General features: G+C 38.5%; 2 protein-coding genes across 7 annotated transcripts in view; both read right to left on the reverse strand.

The window, feature by feature from the left end:
* NRAS (neuroblastoma RAS viral (v-ras) oncogene homolog) overlaps positions 1-4,276 on the reverse strand; it is an 11,518-nt gene extending 7,242 nt beyond the window's left edge. Inside the window, exons 1-3 of the mRNA XM_006763041.2 lie at positions 3,564-4,276; positions 2,958-3,085; positions 751-929 (exon numbers count right to left, since the gene is read on the reverse strand). Of these exons, the coding sequence (XP_006763104.1) occupies positions 751-929; positions 2,958-3,068 (290 nt within the window). The 5' untranslated portion in view covers positions 3,069-3,085; positions 3,564-4,276. The remainder of the gene's footprint in view (positions 1-750; positions 930-2,957; positions 3,086-3,563) is intronic.
* Positions 3,822-22,473, reverse strand: part of CSDE1 (cold shock domain containing E1, RNA binding) — a 32,112-nt gene continuing 13,460 nt past the window's right edge. For 3 of the 6 annotated variants that reach the window (XM_006763039.2, XM_015563462.1, XM_015563463.1), the window contains 17 exons: positions 22,153-22,262; positions 21,659-21,751; positions 20,948-21,045; positions 18,785-18,866; positions 18,343-18,471; positions 18,111-18,236; positions 17,273-17,485; positions 15,257-15,397; positions 15,003-15,167; positions 13,165-13,272; positions 12,188-12,363; positions 11,273-11,385; positions 9,698-9,817; positions 7,379-7,557; positions 6,418-6,581; positions 5,504-5,636; positions 3,822-5,115 (listed from right to left, as the gene is read on the reverse strand). In XM_006763039.2, coding sequence (XP_006763102.1) covers positions 5,068-5,115; positions 5,504-5,636; positions 6,418-6,581; positions 7,379-7,557; positions 9,698-9,817; positions 11,273-11,385; positions 12,188-12,363; positions 13,165-13,272; positions 15,003-15,167; positions 15,257-15,397; positions 17,273-17,485; positions 18,111-18,236; positions 18,343-18,471; positions 18,785-18,866; positions 20,948-21,045; positions 21,659-21,751; positions 22,153-22,262 — 2,198 coding nt within the window. In that variant the 3' untranslated portion in view covers positions 3,822-5,067. The remainder of the gene's footprint in view (positions 5,116-5,503; positions 5,637-6,417; positions 6,582-7,378; positions 7,558-9,697; positions 9,818-11,272; positions 11,386-12,187; positions 12,364-13,164; positions 13,273-15,002; positions 15,168-15,256; positions 15,398-17,272; positions 17,486-18,110; positions 18,237-18,342; positions 18,472-18,784; positions 18,867-20,947; positions 21,046-21,658; positions 21,752-22,152; positions 22,263-22,473) is intronic. The other 3 variants (XM_006763040.2, XM_015563464.1, XM_015563465.1) reach the window with 2 other exon arrangements.

A 22,473-nucleotide genomic window follows, 5' to 3' on the forward strand; every position in this document is an offset into this window, starting at 1 on the left:
AGAGAGGTTGAGAGTTTGATACCCGGTCAGGGCACACATCTGGGCTGCATGTCCTATCCTTGGTTGGGGTACATACTGAAGTCTCTCTCTCTCTCTCTCTCTCTCTCACTCTCTCTCTCTTTCTCCCTTCCGTAAAAAAATCAATAAAATATATTTTAAAATAATAATAATAATATGGAGCTAAGAAAAGGAGTCTTGGAGTTTTGCTCCTGGCGCTGCTACTAGTAACAGTTAAGACTCCAAAAACCTAATAAACTACCTATTTCTGATTCTGTAAAATCAGAATGTTGTTTTCTTTTTTTTATGGTCCAATTGAGCTTTGAAACTTTATGGTTTTACAGAGAAAGACAATCTTTACATTCCTTAGCCCAGCTTTCATCTTTAGCTACTCCCCAGCTGTTTCTTCCTATCATGATCTCTATGACTTACTGAACAATGTTTCTCAGGCGTTTTCCTCTCTGAAATTCCTTTGTGATCTAATAACACCTCTAGTTCGCAATCACTCCCACTAGCAAGCTTCCTTGATACACTATCACACATTCTAGCCATGGTATATTACATAAAATAAATTCCAGCATTAACTTTCTGATTCTCAATGTCAAAAAAACGAAAACCAACTCTTCCTGTAATGAAAAAAGTTGTATCATTCCTAGTGTGGCGTCCTCACCGCCCCCCATCTTCCCACCCCAACAAAGCTTCAGAACAAAGCTTAAAGATCATCCTTTCAGAAAACAATAACGCTCCTTGTACCTGTAGAGGTTAATATCTGCAAATGACTTGCTATTATTGATGGCGAATACACAGAGGAAGCCTTCCCCTGTCCTCATGTATTGGTCCCTCATAGCACTGTACTCCTCTTGTCCAGCTGTATCCAGTATATCCAATAGACAGGTTTCACCATCTATAACCACCTGTTTTCGGTAAGAATCCTGGGGGAAAGGGGAGAGGGAGATTCCACTTTTACTAAAAATCACAGGAAATGCAATGCTACTGCCAAGGTTAAGCAAGCTCCTACCCAAGTCCATTTCGCTCTCTCTGGTTTGTCCCTCAAACTGCTAATAGTCAATTACAAACAAAATACTTAATGTTTTCCCAGGAAAAAAATCCCAAATGCTATATTGCAGAAAGGAAAATGTGAACACTCAGTTCCTGGAAAAGGTGAACAAATGTGGTCATTCAAAAGGCAGCTCTACTGCAGTTGGACTGGGGTTAATCACAGTGCATGTCACTAAGGTGTGCACTGAACGTTTCGTATTTGAGTTGTTTATTGTACGTTTAAAATTCTAAACAGACCTCCACCAATTTAGAACTTGGCCCTGGTTACAGTGCCACTTGTGCTTGTGACTAAACACAAATATTTTTTATTTTAAACAAGGTCATAATACCAAATTATTTTTTCTCATCATGGCAGATTGTACCTTTGGGGAATAATCCTCAATCAATTTCCTAAAGGTTACAAACAAGATATAATTCATTTTTTAAGTAGATCATATAAAAACACTTTCAATTGGGCTCGAAGGCAGACATTTTTACTTGTATTTTAATGCTTAAATCCTGGGAATTCAAGTCAAATAAAATAACCTCACCATTCTTCGTAAAAGATCTGGCTCCAAAAACAGAATTCAACCTAATTTCCCAGCCCATTAATCAGTTAGTTCCTTTGTAACTCACTTAATTGCAGGACTGTACTTTCAAATTAAATAGAATTTACATCACCAAAACTTCTTAGAGCATGAAACATAGTTAAGTGTCTGTTCTAAGATGAGCAAAATAAAAATTATGAAGATAGGTTTTAGTCAAACTATTTTATGATAATAGAAGTCAGAGAAGTAGTTATCTCCTGGCAGGGGAAGAGAGTTTACTGACTGAAAAGGGCATTTGAGAACTCTCTGGGGCATAGGAAATAGTATATTTTTTAATCTGAGTGGTGGTTATTATGTAAGTATATATATATGTTTAAAAAGTCACTGAGCGGTAGATATAACATTTACGTATTTTACTGTATGTAAATTACCCAGCAATAACTAAAACTCTGAAAAATATTAAAAGGTTCTATTATCACTGAAGCTGTTAAGCCTAAAATAAAGTTTTGCAAAGAACTAATGAATAATTTTTAATAAGGTTATATTAGAGTTAGATTGCATTAAGTACCCAGTGGCTGAGTGGTAGGAAGGCCAGGGTGTGGATTAAAACACAATAATCTCTAGAGTTACACATTTCTAAATTGAATAAAATTACAAGGCCCTTTACTGAAAGGGTGTATTTTGCCACTCACTGAAGCCAATCTTTTAACATGAAGTCCCACAAAAACAATAGGATCTTTCAATAAGTACTATTTATCCAGAGCTTTACCATTCACAAAAGAATTTAAACACATTTGATTTTCCACTTCATCCCTGTGTGGTAGGCAGGACAAGCTTATAGTGATTTAATAGATGAAGAAAAATAAGGGTGAGAGAGAGAAAGTGATTGCTCAATATCACATAACTAAACAAAATCAAACAGGGACTGAAATCTTAAGCACCGTAACTCAAAATGTTCTTTCTACGCCAACCACAGTGTTGGCTGCTTCAACAAGCTAAGAAATTACAATTGCAGAACCACCAGATCTCTGAATCCTTTATCTCCATCCTGCTATATTATTCAGACAATCGCTCTACCTCTGGCCTGTGCTTTTTTTAAAATAGTTGTCATATACGAAGAAACTAAATGAGACCAACACGGAGTTTGCAGGTTTACAGAACTGTTAACACTGTAACTTTTTTGAAAATCTTCAGCAGCTCATAAACATGCACTCTTGTCCACACACATGGAAAGCTTTGCTTTATGTATGACCGAACGCAGTACCCAAAATAACTTTCCACTTTCTTTCCTGTCGATTCCCTTCGCTAAAGGGCAAGGGCGAGGGTAAACGGAAGGAAAAGAGGTGGGGGCAGCGGGCGGCCGCCGGGCCTCACCTCTATGGTGGGATCATATTCGTCTACAAAGTGGTTCTGGATTAGCTGGATTGTCAGCGCGCTTTTCCCAACACCACCTGCTCCAACCACCACCAGTTTGTACTCGGTCATTTCACAGCAGCAAGAACCTGCGGGGAAGCAGCAATGAGGGTTAACCCGAGCGCCACCTCTACAGCGCTTCAGAGCTTTCTATAATCGATAAGTGGCTAAAACCGGCGTCTGAAATGTATCGGCCCCATGCACGTGACCCTCTCCACTCGGTTCCCAGTGATTCAGGAATGCAAAACCACGAGAGACCGTGGGTCTCGGGATGCTGAGTTCGTCTTCGAGCTACCCCCACCTCATCTATTTTTCAACAGCCCGTGGGCCCCGCCCTCGGCCTAAGGTACAGGAACCCCCTTCCTGCTCCTCCCGCAGGGCTTCTCGGCGGCGGCAGGCTGCCGTCAGGCCGCCCTTCCCCTCCAGTCCCCCACCTGTCCGCAGGATCTCCCCGTGGGGCTCGAAACCAAGGACCCCCGCCCAGGCCTTTGTCTCTGCTCGCGGATTCCGCCAATAACCAGACGCCTGCAAGCTCCAAGCCCAACGCTACACACGCCGGAGCCTCACCTCAAGCTCCGGTGCCTCCGCTGCGGACGGTTTTAGAACCACCACCAGGAAAAATGTTGGAGACCCCGGAACCGCCATGAACAGCCCCCACCAGGGAGCGGCACTTCCGGCCCCGCCCGCTACGTAATCAGTCGGCGCCCCGGGCGCCCGAGTCCCCGCCCCGGCCACGTGGGCCTCCGACCGGAGAGTCAAGCTGCTGGCCGCACCCAAACCCGGCCCTCCCACTCAGGACATTTCAATAATGAAAGCGCTAGGTGCTGGTGTCTCAAAAATCAGTAAAACTTTATTCGCTTCCATTCTTTCGCCATTAACAGAAAACTGGAGAAAGCAAAAATGTTTTGTGTTTACAAAGATAAATGGCCTCTTTACCCAGAGAAGATCAAAACCTCAAATGACAACGGGGAAGATAAAAGCGCCCTCCCCCACATCCCCTGAGCTGACCCTTGTCATCTTAGACAAAGCTTCCAGTCCACTGGCCAGGGATCCTGCGTGTGGCCAATTCAAGATGAAGGCCAAGAAATCAGACCAATCCGTTCCCGTGATATAAAGTTGAACAGAAGCTACACCAAGGGTCAAGCGCCTGCATGTTACAGGACACAGGAACCAGGCGGCTACTTATAAAAAAAACAAGATTCATTTCAGGCACAATTTTTTTATTTTTTTGTTTGTTTTGTTTTAAATCATTAAAAGAAACTGGGTCCTAGAAGCTGCAGTGATCTAAGCAGCAGCAAGTTTGTGCATTCGTCGTTTAAATACGTTTAAATTATCACACTGCTGGCACACCTCATTTGCATGAAATTCTGCACCACACATACTAATTGTGGAAAATTTACCCCCCACCCCATCCCAGGGGAAAAAAAAAACTACTTTGGAAGATAATTCTCATTGAAATCTACCCAAAATTCGTTTAAGTGGACTGTGACAAGATTATAAATGATATGAAAAATAACATTTTAACATTTGGCCATCAACTTAAGAAAATGGTTTGCCTATACAAATTTTTAAATTTTTAATATAGCCTACCCTCATATGGTCCTCAGAATTAAAGCATAATGAACAGGAAAGAAAAGGAAAAGAATGCAACTGAGTGCTAAGGCAGGACATCTTGCCAGAAGTAATGAAGGTAGAATATATGCTAAATATCAAGTGCAGAATTTCATACAGCCAACAAGGTAACAGTCTATATTTTTCACTTACACGGGCGAAGTGGATTTTGCAATTACCAGTTGCGTTAAATGCACCAAATAAAGCTCCTAAAATTGATACTACAAGGCGCCACCTTAAGTTTTCCAGGCTGCAACTGTGCATAATTTTAAAATGGTTTTCTTAAATTTATTTATTTTTTTAAACATAACATGAGGAAGGTGTTAAAACTGGTGTAATAGCTCAATAGAATAAGTATTCCAGATTTTGGGGAGGGATGAAGAGGGAGATATTCAGAACCCTTCACCAGAATCCCCCCAACTTGATCATCGTGGATTAATGATGTGCTTTGTGGATGTGGTTAGTCAATGACACCAGCCTGACGGATCTTTCTTTCTACACCAAATCCCTGTGAAAAAATAAAATTGCAGTTAATGACCTCAGGGTATGACAATCACAGCACATTCACAATTCCAAAGTGAACTTCAAAAGCATTACTTTTAATCATCTTAACCACTACCAGTTTTTTCTCAGAGGAAATCTTAAATAGTAAGCCCTCCTGATCTATTACCTACAACTAAGTTCAAAGTATCAGGAAAACAAAGAAATGTGCTTCTTACTGGTAAACAACCATTATGTTGGGGACTGAACCAATATGTAGGGAAGAGTCCTATTAGTTATAAGCAATACTAATGCTCCGTAAGCGCTCTGAGATATGCTAAAATAGGACCTCAAGTATCATGCTGGTCTGTCACATCACACCCTTCCCTCCCCCAAAACCTTGTACACCCTCATACCATTGAGTTATCTGGTCCCCTTGGCTGACGAAGAACCATTAGGCGAGGAGCACTGGCATCATCCAGAGTGATGTTCTTCAAGCGATTGACCAACCTATCAGGTCGTGGAGCTGCAACAGCCTTGGGGCCCTCGCTGTAACCAAGTCAAGAAGTGAGAAGCAGCAACACGTGGTGGGACGAAGCAAGTACTTAGAGAGGAGTGTATTTTCCACCTAACTACCCAAGTGACTCAGTTTTAATGAGGGGACTCTTGCCTCATTTAGCTAGCAAGACAGGACAGACAAGTTTGTTTATGTTTTTATTCCCAACTCAAGGTTTATTCCTGCATAGGAGCTGGAAGAATCGTTTGGGTGACGGTCATCTCCAGACTGGTCTGCATCCAGAAAGACCAGTTTCACAGACACATAAAACGAGGTAGTGGATGTGAAAAACCTTAGAAGAGTTATAAATAAAGAAATATTTCCAGAGACTCCCAGCTTCTAGCATGGTAACAATGTTATTAAAAAAAACTCATACACAAAAACAAAAAAACACAGAGTCAGAACTGCTATCTATAAAATTAGACTTTTAAGCACCATATAACTCAGAAATGACTTAATGGAAAAACAAACAAACAAACAAAAACCCACACAAAAAAAGCTAAGCAGAATCCTTTAAGAACAAGGACTACATCATCATTTTATATTTAAGATCTATTACATAGCAAGTGCCTAATTAACATTCCACTGGGTCAGATTTATGAAACTAAAAGTTTACACAATGAAGAATAGAGGTAAAAGATACGAAGTACCAAGAAATAACCAAGTGGCAGTAGAAAATTAAGAAAAGCAGAGATGGAAAAGTGAAGAAATGTAATAATGAAGAGAGTGCAAGTTGTCCAGGGAGATTGTTTTAATCCAACAACAAAAACTCACCAGACTCGCCAAACATTACAAGCGCTGCACTTGCCAGTGCGCTGATTAAGAATCACTGAGAATTCCACCTCATCTCCAGCCTGTAGCTCAATGCCATCCTGAACTTCTTTCACATGGAAAAAAAGCTTCTTGCTATCTCCTACTTCATAGTTAATGAAGCCAAACTGAAATTTAAAAACAAAAATACACATCACAGTGGTAGAGCGCCTCACTTTGAATGAAGCACACACAATGTGTGACCCTAACAAGAAGGGGTTTACAATACTGATGCTCCAGTTCAGCTGCCTGTGCATTCTAAGTCAGCATAACTTGCCAGGGCAGAAATATAAATCTGAAATCACTGCCCTGACTATTATAGCCTGGCTGAAACAAGTAGAAAGGCTGCCCTGTGCCTCATATATGAGCTAAATTTTTAAATAATGTAAAATCTTTAGGGAGCTGTTACATACACATATGCACTGTTTTCATCTATTCCAGAATTATTAAGCTAGGTTATGGTATAAAAAACAGCCATACAAAGTATTTTATTTACAATACTGATATTTAAAAATGTCCTGGACTCAGAGGGATTTTCTTGAGATCTCAGTACCAGGAAGAGATTTGTTTGCCCTAAAGCTTATTTTATGAACACTTCTACACATGGTTTCTTTCCTTTTGTGGCTTACAAAAGAATCTCTGACCTTTAAATCTTTCTATTCTGAAAATCCCACTCTAAGTTTATTTTCCCCATCATGTAATGTAGTTATCAATACTTTTTTTTCTAATATCACCCCCCCCCAATGTAGTTTTCTTCATGTTTATACAGGCTAGCTCAAATTATTGAAAAAAGGGTAAAGTAGAATTTAAAACCAGATGAATGTTAATCAATCTCCCTTGGCTGAAAAAATTTCAAGGTTTGGTTACTATCTGGTTACCAATTCATAAAAGGATCAATTTCAGATGCAGAAATACTGCCACTTACCTGATCTTTCACACATTCCACAGTGGCCCTACGCAGAGGTGTGATGTTGTAAGCCATAGTCTGTGCATTTTGGCCCAGGACACACAACTGGAATTTGACACTCTCCCCTTTCTGCAGGCAATCCCCTTTGTTGGCCATTCCAACTATGCCAAATGGATAGACCTCACCTTTCATATCCCCTGTAGGGAGAAAAAGGTACAAAGACTAAAAGCTAGTATTTCACAACAGCCCTCTGCTGATGATCCTAATAAATTTATAAAAGGTTCCAAAAAGTATTTTATTTTTGCCCCTGAGATATTCTACTTTTAAAGCTTCAATGAAATCCTAAATACTACAATGAAAGCAAACATGAACCTGTAGCTCATTACCTTAAAAGCTAGTGAACAGTTTTAAATGACATTTATGAAATTAAAAACAATACTATCACTTACAATCTCATCACCTAAATATTGGAGCTTTTTAAGCACTAAGGGTTGCCAATATGACCCCCTGGATTATCTTCTTCTCAAGGTCACCTATGAGCCAACCAAAGTATTCCTGACCCATACTCAACTAGGTATTAAACAGTAAGCCAGGTACATGCGAAGACAATGTAAATAAATTTCTTTGCCATTCTACTTCCTTTCTTTGTTCTGATTTTGACACCCTCTAATCAACAGGCACCTTTTTCTTAAATCAGGGCTCAGCACACTCTCTCTAGTGCACCGTCCTGTACACCAAAAGGTTATGGGCTCAATTCCGGTCAGGGCAGCACATACATAGGTTGCAGGTTCAACCCCAGTCTGGGCACAATAGATGTTTCTCTCTGACATTGATGTTTCTCTCCTCTCACTCCTCCCTGCCTTCCTCTCTCTAAATCAATAAAGAGTATTCCTTGGGTAACAATTAAAAAATAAAAGAGCTAGATGGTAAATATTTTAGGCTTATAGGTCATTCTATAAGTCACAACTACTCAACTTTGCTGTTGTAGTCAGAAAGCTACCAAAGACAATACAGGGATGGGCAGAGTAGTTTTATAGTTGTTTGAAAATACAATAAACTGTGTTTCACATATTCATGACTGTAAACCCACTTTTGCTCACCTTATATGTAAACGAGTGGACAGTTGTTTCAAAAAAAAAACAGCCCCAGATGGTTTGGCTCAATGGATAGAGCGTCAGCCTGCAGACTAAAAGGTCCTGGGTCCGATTCCAGTCAACGGCAAATGCCTGGGTTGCCGGCTCGATCCCCAGTAGGGGGCGTGCAGGAGGCAGCTGAACAATGATTCTCTCTCACTGACGTTTCTCTCTCTCCCTCTCCCTTATCTCACAAGTTAGCTGCCCATGTCCCTAAGGCCCTTTTCGGGGTATGGTATCATCATGGCATTAGTTTAAAAGACTGGTTTGCTTTAAATGAACTCTTATTTGGAGGTGTGTGCAGTGGGCTACTGGTTCTACGTAAAACACAAATTCCTAAGAACCTCATGAGGTAAAGGAACATGTTATGAAGGTTCATTTATTTCTATGACCTACTCTTCCCCAGTCTATGTTCTCACTGACTCAGACAACACAAGATTTCCTGTTTGTAAGCCAGGCTATCATCTTTGGTTGTAATTTCAAACCCTCTCATCAACCCAATTATTTTGGTAATTTTGCTAAACTAATTATTCACTGTTCCCTACTATCATTTCTATTGCAAACTTATTTTACACACAACGTGGATCTTCTTGGGTGGTAACTGTTTGTGGTGAGGTGTGGCATCAGAATTCAGGGAGTTACTAAAGATGGGGAGAAAAAAGCAGAAAGTGGAAAATATAGGGAGTCTTGGCTTAGAGAAAAGTAGTTCGTAAAATTCCCATGGAGCCCTAAGTATTAAGGAATAGATATAGTGAACTTTCACAGGAAGCAAAAATGTTTATATAACTGAATGGTTAATTAGAAGAATGTGTTAATACTGATGTAAATAACCAGTGAATAATAGAGAAAAACTATAAAGTTGTACTAAATCAATTCGATTGTGAATATTTGGTTATCACAGACAATAAATGCATTTTTTTTAAGTGTGAGATTCTGTTCTCAGTCTATTTCAATATAACTCAGTTAGTTGCACATGTATCAGTGATATGTTCACACAGTAGTCATTTGTTTACCACATAAACCCAGGCTGATCTCATTTCCAGAGATATGAAAATAAAAGCCAGGCATGGGGAGCAAAGTCACTTTCCTTAGTTCAGTTTTTAAGGAATTTGGAAACAACTGTAACCCAAACCATCATATTTTTAAATCTTCCGAGTGCTCGTCCAAAGTAAGGGAAACTGCAATCTGACAGAGATGCTCTTACCTTCTTCCATGATCTCAATCATTCCTTGGTACTCAGTCTGTGTTGGATCAACACTTCTCAAGGGGCGAATGACTTTACCAGAATAGATGGTAGGATCTGCTTCTTCAGTAATGCCATTCACTACAAAACAGAAGTGTGTATATATCTCACTCTACAATTTTATTTATACTCTAGCTCAGAGGAAAGAGAGAGAAATCATCAGAACAAATGTTAACAGATGACTGGTTGCCCTAGCCAGGTGGCTCAGTTGGTTAGAGCATCTCACCGAAAGGTGACGAGCTTGATCCCAGTCAGGGCACATAACCAGGTTTCTTGTTTGATCCCTGGTTGGGGTGTGGGTGGGAGGCAACCAATTGATTTTTCTTTTTCACTGATTTTTCTCTCTCTCCCCCTCCCCTTTCTCTAAGATTAAAAAAAAAAAGACTGGTTGGTTGCCAGCTATTTCTAAACCACTATTAAAACAAAGTTAATTTGTTTAAGGAACTAACAAATATACATATTTAAAACATGTCTTGTTCTCTCACCTTTTCCAGGTGACCAAATGTCACTTTTTTTGTGAGGCCTTCCCTGGTCTTTAAAATGGCAACCCCGCGCCGAAACCGGTTTGGCTCAGTGGATAGAGCGTCGGCCTGCGGACTGAAGGGTCCCGGGTTCGATTCCGGTCAGGGGCATGTACCTGGGTTGCACGCACTTCCCCAGTGGGGGATGTGCGGGAGGCAGCTGGTCGATGTTTCTCTCTCATCGATGTTTCTAACTATCTCTATCTCTCTCCTTTCCTCTCTGTAAAAAATCAATAAAATATATTTAAAGAAAAAAAATAAAATGGCAACCCCAATACTCACATACAGTCCTGATTTATTTCATATTAACAATATGTATTACTATCTTTCTAAACATACTACATACAATATTTTACTCATCTCCATTTGCTTGTAATAGGGGTTATAAGTATAAATCCCAAAGACCAGGAGTTGATTTGTTTGCTGCTCTCCCCACCCCTCATTCCCAACACATAGCATGCACTTAATATTTATTGAACAGAAATGAACATCCTTGGCTGTCATTTCTCTAGGTCTAAACAAGAGAAAGTATTATTTGGGGAGTTTAGATAAAAGTCAAAAATGCAGGCCTTTAAAAAAATCGGAGATGCTAAAATAGCAAGGATTTTCTTAAGTTTCCATTATTTTTCACATTGACTCATCCTTCTCCAAAACGGCTTTCTAGAGGAATGCCCCTCTCTTCAACCCTGGGAAGATTTATATCTTGGAGTTATTTTTAAAAGAGAGATTGAATTGAAAATAAAGCAAATAATCTAAAATATCTAAAACGGTGGTTCTCAAATTTCAGTGTACGTCAGAATCACCCCGAAGGGTTTATTAAAATAGACTATCTCCAGGGTTTCAGAAGGTTGGGTGGGGTCAGAGAGCCTGTATTTCTAAAGTGGCCAGGGGATACTGCTGGATCCTGGGGAACACAGCTGGGGAACCACTGATCCAGAACAACTGAATTTTTTTGCTCCCTTTCCCAGCCTATTATCCCTCATTTCTCACCCAAAACATAGACTGAGTAACTTACCCGAGTGTGTTTTGTTGACTTTTTCTGCACTGACTTTGTTGCCTTTGCCTTTGGACAAGCTGTACTCGACCATGTCCCCCAGTTCCAGGCTATCGACATCACCAGAGAACTCACTGAGGTGGGGAAAGGAAATGACATTTGAATAAGTAATAATCACAAGCAACAGTAACAAGAAGCCTTTCTTTCTTGTGTAACAACATTCACAGTCTATGAACTGGCTCATTTAATCCTCATAAACAACCTGTGAGGAGGTACCATTACCCTCAGCTTCAAGATAATGAAACGAAGATAGCAGGAGGTCAATTTCATTTGATGAAAAGTTACATAGATAATAAGTGGCAGAGCCTGGATTCAAACTTAACTGCCTGGTTCCAAGAGCCCATGCTCTTAACCACTATTCAATCTTATAACATCAAAAGCATACGTAGCAACATATAAAACAGTCGTCTTTCACTGAACCAGAAAGGCTCCTATCCAATGTTCAAAACATATGCAGGCCTTTCTACATCTTTTGGCCACACGCTCTCTCTACAAAAGGAGATGATTAATGTTCCACTAATACAAAATTTGGGATTAAAAAAAATATGTAACTGCCAAATACTAAATGTTTTTGACTCTAAAATCAAAGAATGGCCAAAACCGGTTTGGCTCAGTGGATAGAGCGTCGGCTTGCGGACTGAAAGGTCCCAGGTTCGATTCCGGTCAAGGGCATGTACCTGGGTTGCGGGCACATCCCCAGTGGGAGATGTGCAGGAGGCAGCTGATCGATGTTTCTCTCTCATCGATGTTTCTAACTCTCTATCTCTCTCCTTCCTCTCTGTAAAAAATCAATAAAATATATTTAAAAAAAAATAAAATAAAATAAAATCAAAGAATGAATAGTAAGCTGTAAATTCCTAAAAGGCATTTCCTTACCTGTAATGGAAAAAGATTTCCTTATCATGATTGGCTGTTTCAATAAATCCAAAATTATCCTTCAGAGTTGCCACATAACCCAAGAGCCTCTTGGAATTAGAATTTCGACCTAAAAGTCGCACACAGGTTGCAATCTGCTGTCCAGGCCTCTGTTTGTCACTAATACTAAATTCAACCTGTGGAAAAAGAAGGATGCTCATTAATACCATGTCATATGCACACCAAGCTCTTAACTTCCCCGGCAGAAACGTGTATACACGTTTTCACCAAATGTTCTTTTTTCAGTCATCGACGAGTATACTCGTCTAAAACTTTACCTTCAAAAACCAGCTACATACGTACCATTCTAAATAATTTCATCTAGAAACTTTCTGAGGAAATACTATTCTTAACCACAAAAATGGGAAGAAAAAATAATTACAAACTGTTTTCATAACCAGCATCAAAAATACTATATAGAACCAAAATAAAAAAATTAGTCTGAAAAAGAAACGTTTTTAACAAAAAAATTGTTGGGGAAGGGGTTAACTTAGACTATGCTTTCCACTCCAAATATCCTCTGTAAATAAATTCTTAATTTCTCTGAAAGAGGGCTATCAGAAAACCAGACATACTAAGAGAAAAATGAACAGCAATATAAAATCACTGGTGTGAATTCACTTTGATAATGTTTCAGTGGCTGTTTTAATTTTCTTACTAATTTAATTTTATCTAAGCTAACTGATTTAGGAATATCTTATCTAAAATGTTTAAATATTGGCTCCGTAAAGAGCTTAAGAGCTTGCTAGACCCTGTTCTGAGTAAACTGCTCTTAAATAGGAAGAGCTTCATATAAACTTGTAAGCACATAAAATTTTATTAACAGCACCATCTACTTGTGAAATTCCTACTATACTGGTAATAACTATTTTGCAGAATTAATAATTAAGATGACAGCCCTCAATGGTCCCTCTCTAAAATAAGCAGGATTATCTTACCTTATCCCCTATTTGAGGAGAAGTAGATCCGTCCACATCCTTAGCTTGAAAAGCAATAGTCAATTTCACCCCACAATCATCATAAGCAATAATACCATCCTCAGCCTCCTAAAGAAAAAGAATATAATGAAAAGAAGAACAAAAAAGCAATATAAAAAGTTATAGGTCTTATCCTTGAGCCAACAAATTGGCACAATTGTAAAAATTTCCTAATCCAGGAGTCTAACAATAATAGACTTTTTAAGATGAATGAAAGGCAGTCTTGCCTTAAGCCACAACTGATTCAATTTGCTGTAACTGGTTTCTTTAGTCTTAAGCTAAATTTTGCTGTTGAGGGAAACCTAATTGAAAATTTGTTACATGCCCATTCCAAACTATTCATAGCTAATGAGAAATCAAACTGGGCATGTATTTTCAACCAGGTGGAAATTCTGTAGGACAGGAAGACTGTGTGTCACCTATTTTGAATATCCCAAAGTACTCACAGTGTTTTGTATATAATGTTATCAATGTATTTGCCAATGCATGAGAATTTGCAGTTCAGAGTATTTGATATTCAAATAGGTGATTAAGCTATGACATGCCAATGTTTTCAAAGTAACACTTAAATCACTGTCAAATACCAGAAGTGATGCTAAGGATCTGACTCCGGTTAAGTGAAGAATGATATTGTTCAGGCAATTCAGGTCTGACTCCAATGGCATTGACTCTTTTGCCAGTTATCCAATGCCACAACCTCAGCATTCATTTTTGCTCTCTCTCTACCCATTAACCTCAATATCCAGTAAACATCTGGATGACAAGACAGTATATAGCACATCTACTGAATAGAGATAAGATGATCCCTCTCTAATGTACCTTCTTTTGTCTATAACCATGCTCTCTGTCTCTAGTTCAAGAACTACCTAAACTATTAAATACCAGTAATTTCCTATCCAGCCTCTTCCATCTTTTGTCTTTCTCCACCCCCATCTAGGGTTCATACTAATGCCAGTATCTTCCTGAACTGCACACGCAATGTCACTTTCCAACAGAAAACTTTTTCTGACTACAGAACAAGGTCTAAATTCTTTAGAGTAGCCATCACACCTTCTTAATCTATCGGTATCCTGATCTTTTCATCCTTATTTCTCCCTCTCACCCCACCAAAGAAAAAGTACCCATGTTCCTGTCAAACTACTTGGTGCTTTCTAAAGAAACCCTGAATTTTTCTCCTCTGTACTTCTACTGTAATGCATGTCCTTTCCTCATTTATTTCTACCTATTAAATATCAATACTATAATGAAAACATCCCAGATTCTGCTAGTTTAGAGCTTCCCCAAAGTGAAATTGACCTTTTACATAAACATTTTATATTCTGTATGAATTACTTGTTTCTATAAAAGCCTCAATTTTATTTACTTGACAGCAGATTCAGTGGACTTTTCAATAAATGAAGCTCAAGTGTGTGAAGTGCATCTACCTAAATTTGAAAGTTCTAAACTGCTTAAAAGAATGTACTGTCATTCTAGCGGGGGTCATTTTAGGACATTTGGCAGTAGCTAGAGCCACTTTTGACTGTCACACAGGGGGAGAAGAGAGATACTGGCCTCTAGTGGATAGAGGTTAGGGATGCTACTAAATATCCCACAATGCACAGAACAGCCCCACATCCACAAGGTATTATCCAGCCCCAAATGTCCATAATGCTGACATTAAAAAACCTTGCTCTAGTTTAGTTTAGTTAATATAACAGGGAATTCTGAAAGATAATATTCCATTTTTGTGTGGATAGTGTTTGCCTTTAAGCAGAAAAGGAATAAAGAGCTACAGAAATTATCGATGATGTAAGACTTACCTTTTCCTTGCCTTTATTTGGGCTAGTGGTTTTAGGATTGGAAAAAGTGGCTTCTTTTTCTACAGTGCCCAGAAAACGATGATCTGAATGGGAATGGAATGAAACCGTGCCCTTGGGAAGTTTTTTAATCCTAATAGCATGATTTCTTTGGGCAGAGAGCATATCCTACAAGTAATAAACAAAAATAACTTAAACTGGAAAAGCAAGCATAAAAAAAAAAAACCCCACTATTACTTTTCTCAAAAACTACTCACAGGAACCACAGTAAACTCTACTTCATCTGCAATATGGAGCTGGTTCCCATCCAGAATTTCACTATAGTGGAAGAACATACGAGCATCACGATCCACACACTTGATGAAACCAAAACCATCTCTCATGGCAGCAATTACACCCTGAAACACAAATAATAGTTTCACTGGCTGTGAAGCTTTTCAAAACAACATTCAAGCATGCAAACATAATCAAGTTAAATTAGGAATTCTTTGACCCAAATTCTGTATCCACATTGTAATTCTTCCTTCTATCTTTTTTCATTTTGAGAGTATGTTTATTAAAGCTGGGGAGAGTGAAACAAGGAAGGGCTTAGGATAGAAGCAGCAATAGGAGAGAGTCTAGGCTGGGCTGTTTTGGCTGAGAAGTCAGAGAAAAAGGGGGCCTTGGAGACAGCTTCAGGGGGTGAGCTCGGGACCAGCTGCTGCTGTCCATTGCTCCCCTGACTGCAAGTCTCATGGGGTCCTTAGAACTTAGGAAATGTACACCTGTGAGGGAGGGTGAGGGGAAAGAAAAAGGTGTGGGTGTCCTCCTGTGAAGAAGAGTGTGCAGTAATTTTTCCATTTAAATACAAACTCACTGCTTTAGTGAAGTAAACCAATTTCTAAGCAACTGAGACCCACCAGATGCTACACTCCTTGGCCAACATGCACTAGAAAAAGTTAGATTTAAATGTAAATATATGCACACAGTGTACTCCATTTAATTCTCAATTCTGTGAACTTAGTAGTATTATGTTTTTGCAAGATAAGATAGTCAAGGCTGACAGAGGTTAAACAATTTGTCCAAAGCACACAGCTAATAAGTGGAAGACAAGATTACAAACAAGGCCCTAACCAGTTTGGCTCAGTGGATAGAGCGTCGGCCTGCGGACTGAAAGGTCCCAGGTTCGATTCCGGTCAGGGGCATGTGCCTTGGTTGTGGGCACATCTCTAGTGGGAGGTGTGCAGGAGGCAGCTGATCAATGTGTCTCTCATTGATGTTTCTAACTCTCAATCCCTCTCCCTTCCTCTCTGTAAAAATTCAATAAAAATATTTTTTTAAAAAAAGATTACAAACAAGGTCCAAACTTAATGACAATATGACTTCCAGAGATGTAAAAAAATCTATAGGCCGATACTTCAACAGTCAACTAAAGATAACTCTCTGATCTATACCTCAAAAATTTTATGTGAGTTTAGGCACAGGAAGGACTTAAGGTTAAGGTCTGAAAACTAAAATAAAGAAACTCCTTTCCTCACTAAATTATCAGCTCTATGAGGGCATTACATCCAGAGTAGATGGCACATGGCAGGTCCTCAAATGTTCACTGAAGCACAATTATTGACATTTAATCCTTGCTAAATCCTGATGGTAGCCAAGCTACTCAACAATGAATCTCATGCCATAAAGCAAAAACAGATCCTGCCTAGAAATGGTTTTTAAAATCATGCATTGAGATATCCAGATTTTTAGGTAGAGATATACTGTAGATGTTATGACCCAAAGCAGAACTAAATGTAAATTACATTAGGGAAAGTTAATTCATGAAAATTGAGCTTGTAAAAAATAATTCTGGTATATGTCACTCCTGAACATATAACTACTAAAAGAATTCACAAAGTCCTGATGTAAAAACAAAAGAAACAAACTTCTCTATTTTTAACCTAGTGTTTACTAAACATCTTACAAAAACAGTTTGGAAAAATCTGCTTTCGAATTGATAGACTCAAATCTTCTCAGTCTTCATATTTAAGGGCCAGATAATCACTAACTCTCAAAGACCTTGAAAATCATCCTGTCCAAATTTCCATTCTAAAACTTTCCCACATCTCTACAAGGTAAGTAGCAGAGCTAGATGTCAAACCTAGACGGACTTGCACTGTGTTATTAATTACCTTAACAAGGTAACAGCCCAATATCGTCATTCACTTAAATAATTTTTAATAAAGTATTATAAACTTGAATACTCCACCACTCCACCTTCATACTGGATACTTAAAACAACCAACACTTACCATTTCTCTGGCTTCATTAGTGAACTGAAATGTATTTGATAGAACTTCTATGTTGGTTGCTCGTTCTAATTTGTCACGTCGATCTGTTGAAATATTAAACCTAACATGGTCGCCTTCCAACAGGGTCACCTTGGATTTTGTATCTTTGTCTCCAAAGGGAAGTTCTTTAGGAATCACAAAGTTAACTTTAATGCGTCCTGGCAATGGATCATTCTGATGAGAAGGAAAAACTATTTTTAGCTGGAGATTTCCCATCCTTCCTAGTTCTAAGTCAAACAAGAAGAACACAGCAAACCCATGTTATTTATAATAGTTCCCTAAAGGGAAAAAAGGGGTCGACAACTTAAGTCCACTTTGAAAGCTTTGTGTTCTATGGTAACATAATAAACCATGAGATCACAACACTACAATAAAGGTCCCGCACACTGACACACAAGTTTTAAGGAAAACTGCTCTAGTTTTGTATGTTATACATTTCCTTTAGCACTATCGCCAATCCCCCGCCCACTCCCAGGTCTCATCTCCTTTCCCCCACGAAAGAAACAAACTGGCAGTGGGTGGCATAGTGGTGGGAACAAATGTGCACCAAAATTGTTGTTTTCCATTTTAACAAGAATTTATTTTGTTCCCTTTTCCTTATGGCTCAGTATAACAACAAAACAAAATTTAAAAACTACACTCATGGATAAAGCAATCAATGGCTTCTCATTTAGTTTAATTATACATATCAAGAAATATTTCATTGCTCAACTACCACAGAATTACATTAATCAAACAGGATAAAAATTCTGTTACTGGTGAGGCAAAGAAGACTCTCCAGGAAAAAAAGACCATTTACCTGGTTTTTACTGGTAACTTTTGGGATAACTTTGGTTACAGTTCCTTCAAAATGTTCAAAGCTGATATCTTCAAAAATGACTGTTCCTTGAGGCAATAGTCTGACATCTGTTGCAACTTCTTTACCCTAAATCAAAAGGGGGGAAGGAGGGAAATGTCATTTTAAATGTTTCCTAAAAATGTAATTCATTACTGATCTTACAAAGCCAAATAAAGTTAGTTAACTGTCTTACATTTCTGTCCTTGATTGTGAATTCCACGTCATCTCCAGGCTGTAAGGCTTCTAAGTCACCCTTAAATTCACTATAGTGAAAGAATATCTCTTTTACAACATCACCTCTTTCAATAAAGCCAAACGCCTCCTGAAGCCAAACAAAAAATAACATTATATACTGTTAAGCGTGTGTATTTATGATTACAATTTACAATCAATAAGCTTTTTCATAAAATAATACTGCCATGAAACAATATATTTGGTAAAGCCCAATACTATCAATTAAATGGCCCATTTTAAAGAACATAATGAATGAGTAACCAAAGAATTTTGAGAGATTATTAAGGTTAACAGTAAAATATTTTCAAAGAGGAAAAACAAAAGCCTTATTAAGTGTGAAGTCTAAGACTTAACATAGTTGAAGAAAAAAACTCAAGTTTCTCAAATTGATGGATATTTACCTTCATGGCACAAACTACTCCCTGACAGCGGGCTTGTTTCTTTTTCAACAGCATAATGTTTCGAGCACTTACAGCACCAGTACTGGAAGGGAATAATTGGGTGGGGATGGGGTATCAAAGAGGGGCGAAAAAACGAATTGGCTTGGTTAGATCTGATGAGTCTAGAGGAACAAACAATAACTAGTTTTCTGAGGCCTCAAGAATTCCATCACTAAGAGCAAATGTAAGGTTTATGACACCTGATTCTTTTCACATGGCTTCATATGCAAAAAACTTTTGCTCAAAATCCCTAGCCTTCTAAATGAGGAACATATATGTAAGCATTTTTCTCTTGGACTGTTAAAACAACACCATGGGTACATGACGTTCTGCTTTTTCATTAAAACAAAAGAAATAAAACCATAAACTACAGGCAACCAAAGATGGGGAATGCTCGTTTTAGGAAGGTCATTCATTAAATGCACATTTGAATAGGCATTATGTGCTGTAAGCAAAGGTATTGGAGATAGAGATGAATAAGAGATGGCCCGTTTGCAATGACTGAATTTAGTAACTATTCATCAATTCTTTTTCCTGATTAAACAGCTATAGAAAGATGAGTAAATGAAGTTATTATAGGAGAAATTTGCTATGCTTTAAAAAATGATTCATTTTCATTGAAACCAGTTAGATACATCACTTGCTGCTACATTGTCCCCATCTTTGAGCAGTAGCAATGTACATTTGATTTTGTTTTAAAGATGGCACAGACTATAAGATGCAATAGTATTTGCTGATGTAGTTGCTTTTTAAGAGCTGTAGACCACGCAATTACTTCTCTTAATTCTTCATGAAGAAATTGTAACTCAATTGTGCCTTTTACTTCAAAAATCAAACAGACTAACAAAGATACAGAAAAAAATTCCTACTTGCCTTTGCAACTTACTGAAGTGAGAAGGTTTTAGACTCAGATTGGGATTTAAATATCTGCTATTGAAAACTTTAGGAAAGTTACTTTATGAGAACAAACCTCAGTTTACAGGTAAATAAACTTATCAGGTGAAGCTGTCCTGAGGATTAGCAGCTATTTCACACAATGCCTGGCGCATGTAAGAACTTGATAAAGGTTAAGTAAAGCCCTTTCATTGGCTCCCCCTTCAAAGTCAAGCTCTATTCTCTGGTTTCCTTCTTGAGATTAAATTGAGGTATTCAGACTGAACTTTGTAATATCCAAACCTACAAACTCAATCTAATTCCTTCTGGTCTTACAAAAGGTAAGGCGCAAGGCTAATGGTTCTGCACACGCTCTTGGGACTTTTGCTGTTGGAAAGTGCATTCCTAGCATTTTTCCAACTTCCCCACTTTTAACTTCCTTCTGTACTTGTATTTCCCATTTCCCCCACCCCCAAATAAAAATAATCATCCCTGGGCATTCCTAACTACTACATGTTCCTTAATTGCTTACATCTTGGAAATCAACAGCTCTATTTCCTACCTGTTACTAGCTCCTCTCACTTATAGGTGTAACTGCATATTCAATCTTCACCCAGAAACACCGACAGATACCTCAAATTCCAAATGCCAAACTAAGTATAATTTCTTTCCCACCCTCATTTCTCCACTTGACCACCCCAGCCTTTTTGTATTGGGCCCTCATCTTTCCTATTAACTCTCATATAACTGCCTCTAGTTTAGAGCAACCCCTCTCTCTAAAAGTCTACCTTCTCCACCACTTCCAATAATCTAATGCTATCCTACTTAAACTCCTTCAAAGATTCCTATGCTTATGGGATAAAGCTCAAGCTTCATCTTCCTATGATCCAGTCAATTCAATCAACTCAAAGTATTCCCCAAAATACTTCCTCTATCCAGGACACTCTTGCTCCCCTCATCTCCCTAGTGCCTCTACAACCTTCCCTCAAAACTTACAACACTGATGCTTTTGCAAAATCTTCACCAACCTCTGGAACAGCTAGCTCCTTGAAAACTGTTCTCTAATTATCTTCCTATTTCTGACTCTGTACAATGCCCATCATAGAATGCACCTCCTCAAATACTTAGTGATTAATGAAAAATTTACAAGATCATAAAAATTATCCAGAGTTACAAGCTAGATTTATAAATCCCTTCAAATTTCTTATTTCGAAAAAAAAAATCATCTAGGTAGGGGGGAAAAGAACTTACTGTTTATTGTTATCAATTACAAAATTTATTTTATCTCCGGTTTCCAGCTGAACGTTCCCTTCCACGTCTTCAGGGGTGTAAGTCAGATAAAACACTTCCTGTGAATTAATAAGTTATTATTACTATATTGGCAGGATGCATGTTTACGGTATACTGTGACTTACTTTGTTAAATACCTCTTAAACTGGCATTTTAAGCCAAATTCCTTAAAATTAAATGCTTCATAACAAGCACATTGTTTTATTCATATAAACACACACTTCCCCTCCATGATGCTGACTTCTGCGAGTCCACAGCTGAGCAGCAATCCAACTTCAAAAAGCTTACACACGGGAAGCGTTTGCCCAGAGACTGTAGTTACATTTCAAAAGACCAATTTTTATATAAGGCATTCCAAACAAAAAAGCTGGAGTTAGTGCTTAAAAGGAACCAGAAAAAAGATCCCCTCCCTCAACCCCCCAAAAAGTGAGTAAAAGGAGCATTTTACCTTAATGTTCTAACTAAGGTCACACGTGGGCAAGCTAAAACACTTGGAAGTCCTATAGATTTTTTTGTTTTTAATTTTTTTATTATGCTGCACTCAAAGCCTTAGAAGCCAAATTTAAAATTGATTTTATCTACTGCAGCTTACGTTTTCTATTTTGAATTAAAGGACGCTTATAGATCACATGGTGGATCAGGCAAAGGTTTAAGAAAAATACACAAGTTTACCCCATTACGTTCGTAGCATACACTCCCTGTTGGACTCTGACCCGGGGCAGCTGGAGATTTACTCTCTAAGTTGTGAGGAACAGCGCACACAACCTACCAGTCAAAAAAAAAAAAATTTCCATTGCTAATCATTTCAGGAGCAGCACTGTGCAATATAAACTGAATTTTAATATCCTCTATACTATACATAGGGATGCATTTTAATATGATCCACGAGAGGATGCCATGCTGCCAAGTTTCAAACTTACAGACATAAATTGACTGTAAGTATAAACTCTGGGTTATTTGTAAAAACCCAAATTGAGTCTTGACCATTTTTAAATTTCAGGTCAAGAAATGCCAGTGCTTCTGATATAATTTTAAAATAATCATCTTTATATACTACTATAGCTCTCTTGCGTGCAAACTGAGGAGATGGGGAATCTTCCTTTTCTAATGGGAAAGATATGCAAATGCAGGGCCCGAAGGAAACACAAAGCATCAAAGTCACTAACTTGTCCATTCATTCGGTCTTCAGGGAGGATTTCTTGTTTTATCTTCACCAGTTTAACAGCAATGGGTTTCCCAGTCCGCCGGTCAGATGATACTTCGAATTCAACATCATCTAAAATAAAGAAAGTGCTGTGTTTGTTGTACTAATTTTGGTGAAATGGTATCTCACGTTCAAGCTAAACTTAATGTAGCATTTGAGCTGCCTTATAGTAGTGATTCCCAAAGTGTGGTCCCTGCACCAACAGCAGCCATTACCTGGAAGCTTAGCGGGTCCCATTCCAGTCCTATTAAAAAGCAATCTTTGGGCAAGCAGTACAGCAATC

Source organism: Myotis davidii, unplaced genomic scaffold (assembly GCF_000327345.1).
Source record: "Myotis davidii unplaced genomic scaffold, ASM32734v1 scaffold217, whole genome shotgun sequence".
NCBI classification, from domain to species: domain Eukaryota; kingdom Metazoa; phylum Chordata; class Mammalia; order Chiroptera; family Vespertilionidae; genus Myotis; species Myotis davidii.